This window comes from Tupaia chinensis, unplaced genomic scaffold (assembly GCF_000334495.1).
Source record: "Tupaia chinensis unplaced genomic scaffold, TupChi_1.0 Scaffold145367_1, whole genome shotgun sequence".
NCBI lineage: Eukaryota > Metazoa > Chordata > Mammalia > Scandentia > Tupaiidae > Tupaia > Tupaia belangeri.
Genome location: NW_006205228.1, coordinates 814,352 through 830,717, shown reverse-complemented (window position 1 = coordinate 830,717; position 16,366 = coordinate 814,352). Strand labels below are relative to the sequence as shown.

Genomic DNA, 16,366 nt, shown 5'->3' with positions numbered 1-16,366 from the left:
TGCATGCCCAAGATCCCAAGAGGAGAATGGAGGAGAAGGGATTGCAGCAAGGCCATCCCCTTTGGGGGATGATTTCTCGCTTTCTGTCTCAGTCTTTCTGGCGAGTGCATGTGCCCTATAGCAAAAACCCCTCCAAAAAAATAAATAAAAATTAATTAATTAACTAATTAAGTTAAATAAAATAATTCTTAAAAAATGAAAGAGCAACTGGAAGCTGCCAGCCCCCGTATCTAGGGCTTTGCTATGGCTTTAGCTTCTATGGCTGTCTCTTCACTGTGGCTGTTCTGAGCTTTCCTTCTGTCATCACTCAAGGGGGCCAGGAGTTCATTTGCCACCTAACCACTGAGCCCCTTCTCTGCACCGGGCACTAGTCTTGCGGGAGCTCTCAGACCTGGCCCCCAGCCCCTCTGCACTGGTGCTCTGCTCTCTCTGATGGTCTCCTGTGCTGCAGGAACTCCGCACCTGGGAGGAGGAGCTGACACGGGCGGCCCTCCAGCAGAAGAACCAGGAGGAGCTGCTGCGGCGACGGGAACAGGAGCTGGCCGAGCGGGAGATCGACATCCTGGAACGGGAGCTTAACATCATCATCCACCAGCTGTGCCAGGAGAAGCCCCGGGTCAAGAAACGCAAGGGCAAGTTCCGGAAGAACCGGCTGAAGCTCAAGGATGGCAACCGCATCAGCCTCCCCTCCGGTCAGTGGCTGGGGCAGCTGGGAAGTGGGAGCTAGGCGAGGGGCTACATGGGAGGGGGTTTGTGGGAGCTGGACTGAGTTTGGCGACATGAGACCCCCAATGGAGCATGTTGGGAATGTGCCTTTCAGTTCCGTAGAAAGACTGGCTTGTGAAGCTGTATTCCCTTAAGGGGAATTGCTGAGTGTGAGTGAACACTGACTGGGAAGTGAAGACAGACCGTTGAGATCCGGGCTGCTTTAAGCATGGTGGCTCACACAGGCACATCACGCTGTAGGCCAGCCTGGAGAAGGAAGTCCATAAGTGGGAGGCAAAGTTCCATGGTGTGCGTGTGTGAGACGAGAAATCGTGGCTCAGCAAAAACTCATTTCAAGGTTTCTTCAAATAATGGTTCTCTGCATGCAGGTGAGATTAATCTGAGTGTAGAATTTACACACAGCCTTTCAGCAACCTGTCGGCTGAATAATGATACAGTTGTGGTACTGAAGCCTAAGGGAAAATGCAGAGAAATGAGCCTGTTTGGGGTGTACAATGTATCCATAGAGGAAGTGAGGCTCATGGTGTTTGTGTAGAAAAAAACCTTCATTTACTGTGTTTTGAGCCTATAAGGTGCCTGGAAGCAGCTTCTCAGAAGTGTAAGGAATCCAGAAAAAATGGCCTAATAGGAGCAGCAGAGGATGATTTTAAACACTGGGATGGTGGCTTAGTGCATTCCCTTAAATAGGAATGTATTCCGTGAAACTGAGGAATGTGTTCACGGGACATGTTTACTGGTTTCCTTGTTGCACGTTTTTTCTTTTCAGACAGCATGAAGGCTTTTACACCTCTTGAGCTTCTGGCATGTGCCAGCCTGTGACTGGGGCTGCAGGTATAGCAGCTGTTAGTCCACACCTGCAGGGAGATCCCAGTCTAGTGGGGAGACCTAGGGCCAATCAGCAGCTGGCTCTTACACCCCTTTGATCATTGAGGCGATTGAGATTCGGAAAGTCAGAGCTGGAAGTTGTCTTTTTTTTCTTTTTTCTTTTTAAATTTTTAAAGAGGTGCTTGTTTTACCTTTATGCATAATAGAGCACATGTGAGAGTAAAAGATAAAGTAAGAGAGAAGCACCCTCCACAGGGTCTTGTCACGCCATGATCCCCGTCCTCCAGCCCTCCAGCCTATTGGCTCCTGGTTGCTCACGTGTGTGCCTGGTGTGTTTCAGGCTGACTGGGCCAGGGATTTGAATTGCCATTGCCATGTAGGATCTGGCTTCTCTTGAGCAGCATGTTACCACTGCTTTACAAAGCCAGCCCCCATATTCTTTTCTTTCATTTTATTTATTTATTCCATGATTGAGAAATACAGGGAGACAGCACTCCCAACAGGGTCTTGGCATCCCCCAGCTTCTGCCAGCTCTGGATCACAAGTACACACATGCCTGTGTGTATAGGGAGATCCAAACCTAGAACCGTCCATGTGGGTCTGCCTCAGAGTGCGGTGTTACCACTGTACCACTGTTCAGCCTCACCTGTACATTCTTCCTACTCTGCTGTAACTGCCTTTAGAATATGCCAGAATTGAGGCCATTTGCCCCATCTCTCTCTCACTGCCCTAGGCTCTCACCAACGGCCAATTCTTAATACCCTGCTCTGCTCACACTTTATGAGAAGCATGTTTCCCTGCTTTGGTCCTTGAGGAAAAAAATAGATTATAGATAGATTATATGAAACCAATCATTTTAATTGTTAAGTTTTCTCCAATAATCAACAAGATCACATGAACTAAGAAGCCGTTTGCAAAATAGAGTTGTTCCACCTTTATTCATTACATGGACAGGTTTATGAAGACTGCTTGATGAATTTCAGTCAGATAAAACATTTCCATCATTTTACATGCTTATCTGGCTGTGTCCCTATGGGAAAAAGAAATGATTCTGAAGTAGAACTTGTCCTAGGTGAACAAAGCACTTTTCAGCAAACTGTGGTCTGTCCTTCAGCCTGATAGGGAATGTCATATTTCATATATGAATTTGATTAGGGAAAATTCTAACGCACACACATGTGTCTTGTCTCTCCCAAGCAGATTTCCAGCACAAGTTCACGGTACAGGCCTCCCCCACCATGGATAAAAGGAAGAGTCTTATCAACAGCCGCTCCAGTCCTCCTGCCAGCCCCACCATCATTCCTCGTCTTCGAGCCATCCAGTGTGAGACTGTTTCCCAAATTAGTTGGGGCCAGAACACACCAGGGGCACCTGTCCCCTGCTCTGTCCAGCCACCGACTGGTCCAGGCTTGCTCCATCCATAACTTCTGCCACCTCTCCCGGACAGTGTGTATATACATGCACATATGTACGCAAACCCTTAGCCCTCCCCCTTGTCTCTCTCCATTAACTTTGCTGCTTCCTCCTCTACCTTAGACTCGTAATCAGATATCAGTCAAAGGGTTTGTGGGTACTATTGGGATTTTTAGAGAATTACAAAGCAATGTGCAAAGTGGTGTGCGATACAGATACAGGTTGGTATTCAGCCTGGGGACCTAGCACACTCAGTGCCATATTTGGAACATCACTGTTTGGCTTTTGTCCATGCTTCCCAAGGAAAAGGTTTTCTAGAGTATAGGTCTTAAGGAAACTTGCCAAGTACCTTATAATAGGCCAAATCTGGACCAATTTTATTTTGACTGCAGTATTTGCTTAAAAAAATACACACAGACCTTTAAATAAATGTACATATGTATGTGTGTGTGTGTGTGTGTGTGCATTTATGAATGAATTAGTTTCCCTAATTTAAAGATACATGTCAGTTTAACATCCTAGATTTCTAGCTTTGCTCAAATAATTAAATAGGGACCAGCAGTTAGCATAGTGGCTATGTCGCTGAACTCCCACGTAGTCGACCGCGGTTCGAGACCCAGAGGCTTCTTGAACTCAAGCCAGGTGTGTGTGCTTGCGTGCCTAAGGTCCCGAGAGGAGAATGGAGGAGAAGGGATTGCAGTGTGGCCATCCCCCCAGGGGGTGATTTCTCGCTTTCTATCTCTCTGTCTCTTGCTGTCTGGCTGGCAAGCGCCCTATAGCAAAAACGTCTCCAAAAAAAATTTAAAAATTAAATAGAGGGGCCAGCAGGTGGTGTGGTGGTTAAGATGCTGGGTTCCCAAATAGCCGACCACAATTTGAGTCCGGGAACTGACTGCTTGAAAATCACTCCAGATGTGTGTGCAGGCATGCCTAAAATCCCAAGAGGAGAATGGAGAAGGGATTGTGGTGTGATCATTTCCCCTAAGGGATGATTTCTCATTTTTCTCCTCTTTGTCTCTCTCTGGCAAATATACATACCTGTGGCAGGAAAAAAAAAAAAAAAAACATTTATATTGTGGGCCAGCTAGTGGTTAAGATAGCGGGATCCCACATGGCTGACTGTAAGGTTCAGTCCTGGACCCAGCAGCTCAGAAGACCTGCTGGGCGCATGGGTATATGTGCCCAAAATCCTGAAAAGAGTGAGAAGTGGAGGAGGGGGATTGCAGCATGACCATCTCCCATGAGGGTGCTCGCTCGCTCTCTGTCTCTGTCTCTCTCTCTTTTTCTCTCTCCAGCAAGCACATGTGACCTCTGGCAAGTTAAAAAACATATATATTGAATCAGTGAATTTTTTTTCTCATTTAGCCACAGTTGACTGGAACTAATAGCAGCTTCCATGTGTCCCACATTTTGCCTCAGGCCCCTCAACTTCCTGTTTTGTAACTGGTTCACTTTTCTCATTTCTGGTATCATCCTGGTCTCTGAGGCATTTGGTCTCAATCCTTGCTCTAAAGTATTAATATCAGAAAAACGTCCTATCTCAGCTCTCATGTTTTTCTAGACCTAGTCTTTCCCATTACCTCCTATGTCTGCCCTACTTCTCCATAGCCTAGAACTCCTCATTTTCTTCCTTTCCAGTTCTTTCGTCCCCCAATTCCTATAGTTCTACAACTTTACCCCTCACATACTTCCTCATTCCTCCAGTGGCCAGTTCCCACCTGATGAAGCAAGTTCCTTATAAGTTCTTTGGAACTCTGCTGTCTGGCTGACCTGAGCTCCAGCTTTCCTGGACTTGTGAAATTTTGGAAGTTTTTCCATATTTCATACTTGGAGAGAGCTAAATGACTGATGGCTGGGAACTCCCACTTCTTTCCTGGAAAGGTCTACCTGGACACAGAGCTTTTGATGAGATTGAACTTCCCTGCAGCTCTGAGTGTGTGTGTGTCCGTGTGTGTCTGTATCTGGTGGGGTAGAGGCTAGTTTTGGGGGGCCTTGTCGGTGCATTTTCCAGATCCCATCCAACCGTTGCTATTCACAGTGACACCAGGAGAAAGCAGCAAAACCTGGGGCCGGAGCTCTGTCATGCCAAAGGAAGAAGGGGAGGAGGAGGAGAAGAGGGCCCCGAAGAAGAAAGGACGGACTTGGGGGCCAGGGACATTTGGTCAGAAGGAACTTGCCTCAGGAGATGAAGGGTGAGAGCCAGATGATGTGAAATAGTTCCTAAGATACAATATGAAGTAATTTTAGTTTGTGTGTTTCAATGTTTTCTGAGAAATTACAAGCTTCTTGATCTTTACAGCAGAATTTTCCAATCTGCCTGCTCCCTAGAACCTTCCAAGACAGAAATTGGCAAACTTGTCCTGTAAAAGGCCAGATAATAAATATTAGGCTTTGTGATCCTTATAGCGCCATCTCAAGCCATTCAGTTCCACTGATGGAACACAAAACATCTATAGACCAGGGATACTATGCAAGTGAATGAGTGTGGCTGTGTTCCAATAAAACTTTATGAAAACAAGCGGTGGGTGGGACTGGCCTACCAGTTGCAGTCTGCCAACCCCTGGAGGTGTTCTACCCAGAGTAACAAGCAGCCCAAGCATTAACAAGGTGTCAGAAGTTTTGTTTGCGTGTTCTCTACTTATTCCTGGCTCTTCCCTTTAAAACACCCATTCAGAGGAAAGAGAAGACAGAGCAGGGATTAATAGCCTTCTCTTGGCTGGAGGCTCATTCTAAAGCTGTGACTGGCAAAATACCCAGCCTGGGAGTGCAACTGGATGTAACTCCAAGGCCACTGGCACTTCTTGCAGGCCTCACCTATAGTGTGAACCTCTTCCTGTGGCAAAGCACAGGGGACCTTGGTGCCCTGAATGTGCTTGTATTCTCTTTTGTGGGGTCTGAGACCTAGGAGTCAAATTCTCCTGAGTCTCAGTTCCTCAGTCCAGGCTCTTGAAGCATAGTAAAGAGTAATGAAGAACCTGGACACTGATGCCTTTTTGTTTGGGAATGAATCCTGGCTTCACCATGCCTCGCTGTATGATCCTAAGTTTCCCTGTCTATAATATAGGGATAATACTAGGGGTCTTCAAAGAGTTCATGGAAAATGCATATTCAGAAAAAAAATATTATGCATGAATTTCCAATTTTTTTTGCACCAAAATTTGTTTTCTCATGAATTTTTTGAAGTCTCCTCATATTAATACCCATCTCATGGAGTTGATGTGAAAAGGAAGTAAGTTCATCTTTGGGAAGACCTGATGAGCTGACTCGTAGAAAGCACATGTAAATATTAGCTGCGATGATTGTTCTGCTTCTCGTGCAGTGCTGTCTCATTCCTGAAGACTGAATGTAATTGTTCATACTTTTTATGCTTAGTGTTACAAACCAGGGCAGTGTTTCTTGACTTCTCTAAGTGTGAGGATGACCAGCAGTCCCCTTTACTTTCTGTTAATGACTTTACAAGAGTTTTTAAGTTTGAATATTAGGCTTATAAATGCCCTGAACCTGTAACTGGCCTTGGTAATCCTTTGAGTACTATGAGTTCATGTCCAAAATCAATTTCCCCATACCTTTAACAGAACATGTAGATAATGTGGAGCAAACTACCTAAGCTATGGAAGAGTAATCATTGAACCCTTGGGGGATGGCAAGTTGCTCTATCTAAGTTCTGTAGGAGCAAGAGCACTCTAGTTTGTTCTCTTTGGGCCAGTGTAGGGTTGGGCTGGGTCTGAGATGCTTGGTTACCATGAATTTCTTGCTATTTCTGGCATTCATGTGATGTCAGGTCGAGTTTACTGTACTAGATGTGGATTCTGGTCATTCCTACCCCTTCACTTAAAGGCTTTTTTTTTTTTTTTTGTCTTGGTAGTAAATTAACTTTATTTCACATTACAGAATAATCATTTTGAGATTTTCTTTCTCTTTACATAGATTTGCCTCACAAACTTTTGAGGCAATTCAAAATAAATGAGAAATTCAAAATAAAAACTTAGTTTTTCATGATTCTCAGTTCCTATTGAAGAAATAAAACTATGTTCTATTTAGTGTTGAGTAAAGACCTCTTTAATGTCAAAAATTTTTGAGAACCGCTATATGATATTTCTAATTTTGATACCTGTTGACTAAAGAAAATATGTAATGATAAAAATATCGAGTTTGGTTACATTCCTTGAATTTGTATCTTCATCTTTTTATGCACCGGTCTGCAGACCACGTGGGCATTTATGGACTCCTAATTCCCCTGCAGTTATGCTGTGGCTGCCTTAGGATCTTTGTCCCACAGATCCGGAAGTCCTGGCCCGGCCCACAATAGCCTAAGCAATACTGTCTAGTGAAAATCCTTTCGTGGGTGGGCTTTGTTGACCAGACAAGGGGAGAGCAGCTGGTGGTGTAGCTCGGTCCAGCCTAAAAGTTTTGGGGTGGGGGAGGCTGAGCGGGACGTGCCCTCCTTTGCATTCTACTGATTCTTTGTATTCATTGAAGATCCCCTCAGAGACGTGAGAAAGCTAATGGTTTAAGTACCCCATCAGAATCTCCACATTTCCACTTGGGGTGAGTCTAATGTTCACCCTTTCACCAATGGTACTGGTAACAATTCCCCTTTCATTTCCTTTTTCTCACTGCATACCCCATAGAATCAGGCCTCATGATTGCCAGGGCTGAGCTTTTATTTTTTTAATTTTAATTTTTTTTCCAGTGGTACCATCATGCACCTTGGGAAAAATTCCTGTGTTGATCTAACTTTATGTTATTCTTCACTTCCCTGACCACTCCAAGTGTTGGGCTACTCCCAGTACCCTTCATTTTAGGGAGAAGATACATGGCTGTCCTTTGCTCTTTAGTACTGGTTTTGCCCTGGCTGACCTGAATATCTTTGTATTCAGAGCTAGAAGTGATGTTATAAGATTACCAGGTGGACGTTCCAGGCTGCAGAGTTAGCAGGGTGCATATCTATTTTGGTTGAAACCAGTAGTGGCTAGGATATACCTGAATGATTTGATCTTCCTGATAGCCCTTAAAGTAGAGTTCTGAGGTCAGGGTTGTGTTGGTCTTTGTCTATGCTTCAAAATGGGCCATGACTCTGGGGAGAGTGGACTTTGAATGAATGATTTTCAGAGCCACTTCTGGTTATAATCCTGGTATCTCCAAGGCAACTGTAACCCACAGATTCAATCCTTTTACTCTCTCTGGTAAAAGGACTAGCTGTCTAGGCCTCTGATTCCTCCATCTTACTCGTATATGTGGGGATATCCAGTCTGTATCCATGAAGAGTTACAGGCTAGCCATGCAAGCTGATTGGAGGGATTCAAATGTGAGTTGCTGTCCTCTTTGTGCCCACCTCCAGATGGATGGAGGGCTCTGGTACAGCATTATGTACATCCACATAGGTCTGTCCCAAAGTGCACTGGTTTGGTGCAACTTTGTTGGTTTATTAATAATTTTTTTTCTTTTTAAGAAATGATTGGCTTTGAAAGTTGCCTAAGCATGCCCTAAGCTTGTAAGGAGAGATTGAGAAGTGACGTGGGTGGGGTCCCTGGCCCAGCTCTGCTAGCACATCTGCTCAGTGCTTGCTTTGCATTGCAGGTCTTTGCGTTGCAGTATTTCTCACGTCATGACTATGTTGCATTCGCTGTCTGTGAATTGATTGCCTGTCCCATTAGATGAGCTCAGACAAGACCCCCACCAGCTGGGCAGGCCTTCTCCTTATTTGTCTTGTCAGCTTGCCAGCCTGCCTAGCAGATCTTTCTACAATTCTCTAGCAGCATGTGATGGGGGTGGGTCATATCACTGCTTTTTTTTCATCCCCCTTGGAGCATGTGCACTTCTATTTGTGAAGCTGGTGGGCCTAGGAAGAGTTGTTGCTCATATCACAAGGCTCTTTGGTGTAATTAAGCAGACAGGGAGAGACAGTTCTGCTGTCCCATGAAGCTGAGGGTAAAGGCAGTAACCAGTTCTGACAGTTCTCTCATTTCACTTACCAGCCTCAAGTCCCTGGTAGATGGATACAAACAGTGGTCATCCAGTGCTCCCAACCTCGGGAAGGGCCCAAGGAGCAGCCCAGCCCTGCCAGGGTTCACCAGCCTTATGGAGATGGGTAAGCATTGCCCATGCTGTGATTCTCTCCCTGCTCCCTCAGGGAATTCTTGGCTAAACTTTTGGGAGTGATGAAAGGCCTTACTACTGCTTCATAGGGTTGTCTCCTCTTGTACCAACTCCTGGCCCCCTACCCTGTCCACTCTTAGTTTGCTCCATTCCCATTTCATAGAGTCTTCCCAAATCATGGCTTCTGCTTCCTGCACCCATGGGACCAGCCCATAATAGTCTCCATAGGACAGTACAGAAAAGCCAAGTATTGAATCAGGCATTTCCTTTCTCTGGGTCGGTTTCCTTGTATTTCAATATGGTGACTCCACTAAGTTGGGGATGGTGGAGGGCGACACTGCAGCCTTCCCAGGAAGCTTTCCCAGGATTACCCTGTGATTACTGAGGAATAAGGTTATCTCCAGGCTTTCTCTGGTAGTATTCTTTTTTGTTCTTTAAGTCAGTAACCTAGGGACAAAGTGGGCCTTAATGTTCTGTCTTCTCAGCTTGACTGAGATTTAGACAGGCTTCTTCCTCACTGTAACCCCCACTCTCCCTTTTCTTAAAGCAGTTACTTTAGAAAACTTGGAATTATAAGTTCTTTTTCTGCTCCTTTGAGATGTAAACCCTTTATAGCCAGGAAATATCTTTCTCATGAACTGGAACCCATCTTTAAAATGTCCATTGGGGTAGGCAGGTGGCATGGAGGTTAAAGCATTGGACTCCTACGTGGCTGACCATGGTTTGAGTCCCAGACCTGGAGGCTTGCTTTTTCTCTCTCTCTTTGGTCAAATTTAAGAAACATGATAATAAATAAAATTAAATAAATAATTCTTTTTAAAAATAAAATGTAATCATCTAAGCAAGTAGGGCCCCTATTTTCCAGTCCCTGTGGAAAGGTAGGAGCCAACTTCAATGGGGATCCATTGGCAAACACAGATGGCCTAACACATTAACTAGCACCCACTCCTAACAGCCTCTAGTACTTTAACTTTTTTTTTTTTTTTTTTTTTTAAATTCAGCCTCCAGTTCCCAGTCTTTATTTTTGGGGAGAGGTTTTTTCGCTATAGGGCGCATGCGCTCGCCAGACAGACAGAGAGAGACATAGAGACAGAAAGCGAGAAATCACCCCCCAGGGGGGATGGTCACGCCGCAATCCCTTCTCCTCCATTCTCCTCTCGGGATCTCGGGCACGTACGCCCACGTGCCCGGCGTGAGTTTTAAGCCACCGGGTCCGGGACGCGAACCACGGTCGACTACGTGGGAGTCCAGCGACATAGCCATTACGCTAACTGCTGGTTCCCGTACTTTAACTTTTTTTAAGAGAGATTTTTTTCCTTTCAGGCACGTGTGATTGCCAGAGAGACAGAGAAAGTGAGAAATCATTCCCTAGGAGAGATGGCCAAACTGCAGTCCCTTCTTTGTTCTCCTCTCAGGACTTTGGGCACGTATACACATGTTCCAAGCGTGAGTTTTAAGCCTGGGACTTGAACCACAGTTGACTGTATGGGAGTCCAGTGACATAACCATTACTCCATCTGCTGGTCCCCGGTACTTTTCCTTTAAGTCAGTCTAGCATTTAAAAATCCTCCCCTCCATCCTTTTGTGCCAGTAGAATTGAATTCAAGCTATCTCCCCTATTGCAGAAGTCTGGAATAAAATCTTGATGCATGTTTAACTTGTCCAGTACTCAGATAGTAGTCTCTACAGATGTCCAAGTTTGTAATTCATCAATCTATGGAGAAGATTGGTCTTTACTCATTTACGAATTATAATCCTTTACAGGAGACTGGTTTTAAGACAGGATACTAGGCCATGATTCTAGAAATCCAAAGACCCTTGCCATTTTTTTTAAAAGAATGAGTATTTTATTTATTTACTTATTTAAATTTGACCAGAGTGAGCCAGCAGGTGACATGGTAGTTAAGGGTACTGGACTCCCACATGGCCAATTGCAGTTCAAGCCCCAGACCTAGTGGTGTACGTGTGTCTTGCTCTCACTCTGTCCCTCTCTGGTCAAGTTAAAAATAAATAAATAAAGTGAAATAAAATAATTCTTGAAAAAAAAAAAAAAAAAGTGACCAGAGAGGGACAGGGAGTGAGAGAGAGACAGAAAATGAGAAAGCAAGCCGCCAGGCCTGGGACTCAAACCACAGTCAGCCATGTGGGAGTCCAGTGCCCCCAAACCACCATGCCACCTGCAGCCCAAGGCCCTTGCAATTTTAAGATTAAAAAACTAGGAATGTTTTGCTCTGTCCAATATTCTAGGAGCATATACTGCCCTTCGTATTACGGGTTCCTATGAATGACACAGCAAATTAGCAGTTTCCATTTTCTGCAAATAGAAAACCATGCTGCGCAATGGAGAGTGGGTCCCCGTGTTGGTCATAGTTGAATGTAGGGGGATAAAGCTCTATTGGTTCACTGTCCGATTTCGTATCTTACGCATCAGAATGTCTGACCCTCGCATCTCTGATGCTGCGTCAGGAGACTTGGGATTGTGGGGAAGGATCTGATTCTTACCCTTACTGATTTGTTCTCATTTCCTATTTCCCCTGCACTGCTCTCACCTTCACAGAGGATGAGGACAGCGAAGGCCTACGGAGTGGGGAGAGCCGTCTACAGCATTCACCCAACCAGTCCTACCTCTGTATCCCGTTCCCTCGTGGAGAGGATGGGGATGGCCCCTCCAATGATGGAGTCCATGAGGAGCCCACTCCAGTCAACTCAGCCACCAGTACCCCTCAGCTCACGCCAACCAACAGCCTCAAGCGGGGCGGCACACATCACCGTCGCTGTGAGGCAGCCCTGCTCGGCTGTGGGGCTGTTCTCGCAGCCACGGGCCTCGGGTTTGACTTGCTGGAAGCTGGCAAGTGCCAGCTGCTTCCCCCCGAGGAGCCTGAGCCACCAGCCCGGGAGGAGAAGAAGAGGCGTGAGGGTCTTTTTCAGAGGGCCAGTCGACCTCGTCGGAGCACCAGCCCCCCATCCCGAAAGCTCTTCAAGAAGGAAGAGCCCATGCTGTTGCTAGGAGACCCCTCTGCCTCTCTAACACTGCTCTCTCTCTCCTCCATCTCTGAGTGCAATTCTACTCGCTCCCTGCTGCGCTCCGACAGCGATGAGATCGTGGTGTATGAGATGCCAGTCAGCCCAGTTGAGGCCCCGCCCCTGGCCCCGTGTACCCACAACCCCCTGGTAAATGTCCGAGTGGAGCGCTTCAAGCGAGACCCTAATCAGTCCCTGACTCCCACCCATGTCACCCTTACAGCCCCTACACAGCCGAGCGCTCACAGGCGGACTCCTTCTGATGGGGCCCTTAAGCCTGCAGTTCTGCTAGGCAGCAGAAGCCCCTCCAGCAATGGGCTAAGCCCCAGTCCTGGCACAGGTGAGTCCTTTCCTTGTTCTCTGTCCTTTCTTTGTGCCTCCTCAGGGAATGGGTGCCTCATTTCCTATTTCTACTTCTGGATTTGAGTAAACACCATTTCTCTGACTCACCTCGTCAAGTAATACTGGTCTAGAGTCAGGCCTTGGCCAGGGCTGGCTTCCTTCACTGTGCCCTGTGCCTTAGGGGTCTTCCCTGAGGATTGAAAAAAGACAGGTACCAGGAAGAATCAGGCCTGGACTGCTGCAGGGCAGGGCAGTGCTTTCACAGCACCGGAAGGGCAGGAGTCTAGCTTCTGGTTATTTCCCGAGGAGGAAACTGCAGTGACCAGGAAGGAGTCCTGCACTGCACATAGGAGGGGTATTTCTGACACATAGCTGGGCTCCTGCCTCTCATTATAGCATTAGTTCACTCACATTCACAAGGCAAGCTTCCGCCCACCCATCACACCCTCCAACACTCATCCCTGACTCATTCCTGCCTCTTCTTCAGACATGGCACCTCTTCAGGTAAATTGCTATATCCGTGTGCATACATTTGCCTTCTCCACGTGACACGTGAGTCTCCTGGGCATACTCTCATCCTCCATCTTTCCTGCCACCATTCCTTGCTTCCTAGAAGACTTAACCCCTTGTCCAGTAGGAGGAAGGATGGAAATACCCTCCTGATGAGATTTACATATGAGTGGCAGTGGTATTTTCCCATGTGGCTTGCCTGTAGATTTTTTTGTTGTACTTAGGTATATGAACTCTTCAGTAACAAACACCCTGTTACTCGCCTTTAGACTTCTGACACCTACTTGTGTTCCCATCACATGTTTATTCAGTGGATTAACGGTGAGTGAGTGGACATTCCCTTAGGTCAGAGGTCAGCAAACGTTTTACATAAAGGACCAGGTAGTAAATGTGTTAGGCTGCGTGCATAATAGTCTGTGTTGTAAATACTCAGCCATGGTGCTGTAGTGGAAAAGCAGATAAACCAGTAAAACTTCGTTTACAAACATGAGTGGTGGGCTGTGGGCCATAGTTGCCAATATCCACCGTAAGTTACTTAGTTAAAATGTGACCTCCTTGGGACCAGCAGTTGGTGTAATGGCTATGTTGCTGGACTCACATATAGCTGACTGAGGTTCGAGTCCTGGACCCAGTGGCTTAAACTCATGCCAGTCGCATGTGTGTGCATGTCCAAGATCCCGAGAAGAGAATGGAGGAGAAGGGATTGCAGTGCAGCCATCCCTCGTGGGGGGTGATTTCTCGCTTTCTGTCTCTCTGTCTCTCTTTGTCTTTCTGTCGAGCACACGCACCCTATAGCAAAAACCTCTCCAAATAAGAAAAAATGACCTCCTCCTCTCGCATAACTTATTACCAGATGGAGGGGTAGCAGCCTTCTGCTTCTCTATGGTATCCCCAGTGCCTCCCAGTACTCTACATGGCACAGTGTAGATGCTTGGTAAATGTTTGTTAATCCATGCATGTGATCCCTTGGGGCTGGCGGGTGGCATGATGGTCAAGGTGCTGGGCTCCCACATGGCCGACTGCAGTTTGAGTCTTGGACCTGGCGGCTTGCTTTCTCACTTTCCTTTCTCTCTTGCTCTCGTTAAAATAAATGCGTCTAAAAAAAAAAAAACAAAACTAACAATCCATGTGATCCCAAGTTTGTAGGGATATGGCAGCTGGGGAAGAAGCAGTACCTCAGTAGCCTAGAAATACAGTGCCATCATCTGGTGCCTCTCCCTCTGTCTCCTTGACCAGGAATGTTGAAAACACCGAGTCCCAGCCGAGACCCAGGGGAATTCCCCCGTCTGCCTGACCCCAATGTGGTCTTCCCCCCGACCCCACGGCGCTGGAACACACAGCAGGACTCCACGTTGGAGAGGCCTAAGACCCTGGAGTTTCTGCCTCGGCCACGTCCTTCTGCCAACCGGCAACGGCTGGACCCTTGGTGGTTTGTGTCCCCCAGCCATGCCCGCAGCGCCTCCCCAGCCCACAGCTCCAGCACAGAGACACCCAGCAACTTGGACTCCTGCTTCGCTAGCAGCAGCAGCACTGTGGAGGAGCGGCCTGGACTTCCAGCCCTGCTCCCATTCCAGGCAGGGCCTCTGCCCCCTGCCGAGCGGACACTGCTGGACCTGGATGCAGAGGGGCAGAGTCAGGACAGCACCGTGCCGCTGTGCAGAGCCGAACTGAACACACACAGGCCTGCCCCTTATGAGATCCAGCAAGAGTTCTGGTCTTAGCATGAAAAGGGTCAGGGGTGGGCAAGGGGGAAGCAGGTGGAGATGGGGGAGCTGGCTGGCACAGCCCTTTCTCAGAGTTGGACCCCCTGAGATCCAGCCCTACTTCTTGCACTGATAATGCACTTTGAAGATGGAAGGGATGGAAACAGGGCCACTTCAGAGGGTCTCCTGCCCTGCAGGGCCTTTCTGCCCATGTCCACGGGAGGGGCTGTGGCCATCAGCTCTGGCCATGCAGGAGAGGGAGGAGTGGTGCATGTACCCCACTCTCTGTGGTCTTCCTTGCCTTCAGGCTGACCCTGTAGAGTCACTCAGCCAAATTGGTCTGCTGCTCCCTCTCCTCAGCCAGTGAGGTGTGCTCAGAGCTGTCTTGGGGCCCTTTGTTAGCCCTGAATTCACCCTTCCCAAACACCAGTATTGGATGTTTTGTGATTGATTTTGCTCCTCTTTCACATTCCCTCACACTCCCTCAACACTCATGAATTGGAATCGCATTTGGTGTGAAATTCCTGTCAGCTGGAAGACCGAAGGCTAGGTGGCCATGAGGACAAGGGCTTGATGGGCCTGGCACTACCTGCCTGCACTTACAGGTCCCCCCACCCCCCACCAATCCCATTTATCGTGCCCAAGGGTGATAGGGGAACTGACTCAGAACTGGGTAAGGAGAGAAAGCTGGGGCAAACGGTAACAGTCACATTGCTGTGAAGAGGGTAATGGAGTCTGTCTGTTCTTGTTCTTTTTGGAAACACTCAAAGAAGGGCAGAAACCAGCACCCATCTACCTGCTTGGAGGCAGGACATGGCCAGACCAGGCCTGATACAAATATGCTCATCCCAGGAATGGTTTCTTGGGAGACTCATTCACTGGTACCAGTTCTGAAGTCAGATCCAAGTTCCTGTGTTTGTCCCCCTCTTATCCCTTCCCTTGGTCTTCCCTCCCGTCCCTAGACTTAGTGGGCTCTAGGTTATGTATTGGGTTAATAACTATCTCTGCAAAGCACCAGGACAGCATATGGGTAGGTAGGTGCTGGACACAGTGAGGTGGAACTGGGGGGATTCTTGCTTAGCCAGGCTGTCCATTTTGTGTTGCCCATGGAGTAAATGGAGCCATTAGCAGTACCTTCTGTAAACAGTCCAGTAAAGTGAGGCTGTTTACAAGGTGTCCAGTGAGCCGCTGATGTCCAGTAACCTTCAAGACCCAAGTCCTGGAAACTGACCAGGGTCTGCTTTTGTCTCTAGCAGGAGACATGAGCTGACAACAGAGGCCAACCCTCACTTTTCTGGAATTTGTTTCCTTGACTTCACGATGTGCTACTTCTAAAGTTTTCTCACATATGTCCTCACTGTTCCACTTACTCTGAGGCCTCCTGTGTTCTGTGTGAGCAGTTGTCTTTATGTGGGGATAATGAAGCGTTGGGAGTAGAGTCCTTAGGTCATGCGCCTCTTCCCTCAAGACTCTAAATATCACTCCATCCTTTTCTATTGTGGTCCATTTCATGCCTACATTGGAGACCCATCTGCAGGTTCCTCAACTTTCCTGCCCTGATGCCACAGGAGGAAGTGGTATGGTGGGCTCAAGTGATGAATCTGCTCTTTCTCTGTAACTGTGATAGACATCCTGCCCTGGAGATAACCAGATGTGTTTATGAGCAAGAACCCATCAGCACTTGGGTTCAAGTCTTGGGTGAAGAGGCTCTGTCCCAGTTTTGTTGC

The 16,366-nt window shown here is 47.3% G+C and overlaps 1 protein-coding gene across 1 annotated transcript in view; it reads left to right on the top strand.

Annotated features, from left to right (window-relative positions):
- The window catches only part of MAP3K9 (mitogen-activated protein kinase kinase kinase 9), an 84,915-nt gene extending 68,927 nt beyond the window's left edge, over positions 1-15,988 (top strand). The window contains 7 exon segments of the mRNA XM_006172383.2: positions 452-692; positions 2,752-2,912; positions 2,914-3,019; positions 5,003-5,156; positions 8,943-9,055; positions 11,621-12,424; positions 14,173-15,988. Coding sequence (XP_006172445.1) covers positions 452-692; positions 2,752-2,912; positions 2,914-3,019; positions 5,003-5,156; positions 8,943-9,055; positions 11,621-12,424; positions 14,173-14,657 — 2,064 coding nt within the window. The 3' untranslated portion in view covers positions 14,658-15,988.
- Positions 15,989-16,366: the final 378 nt, after the last annotated feature.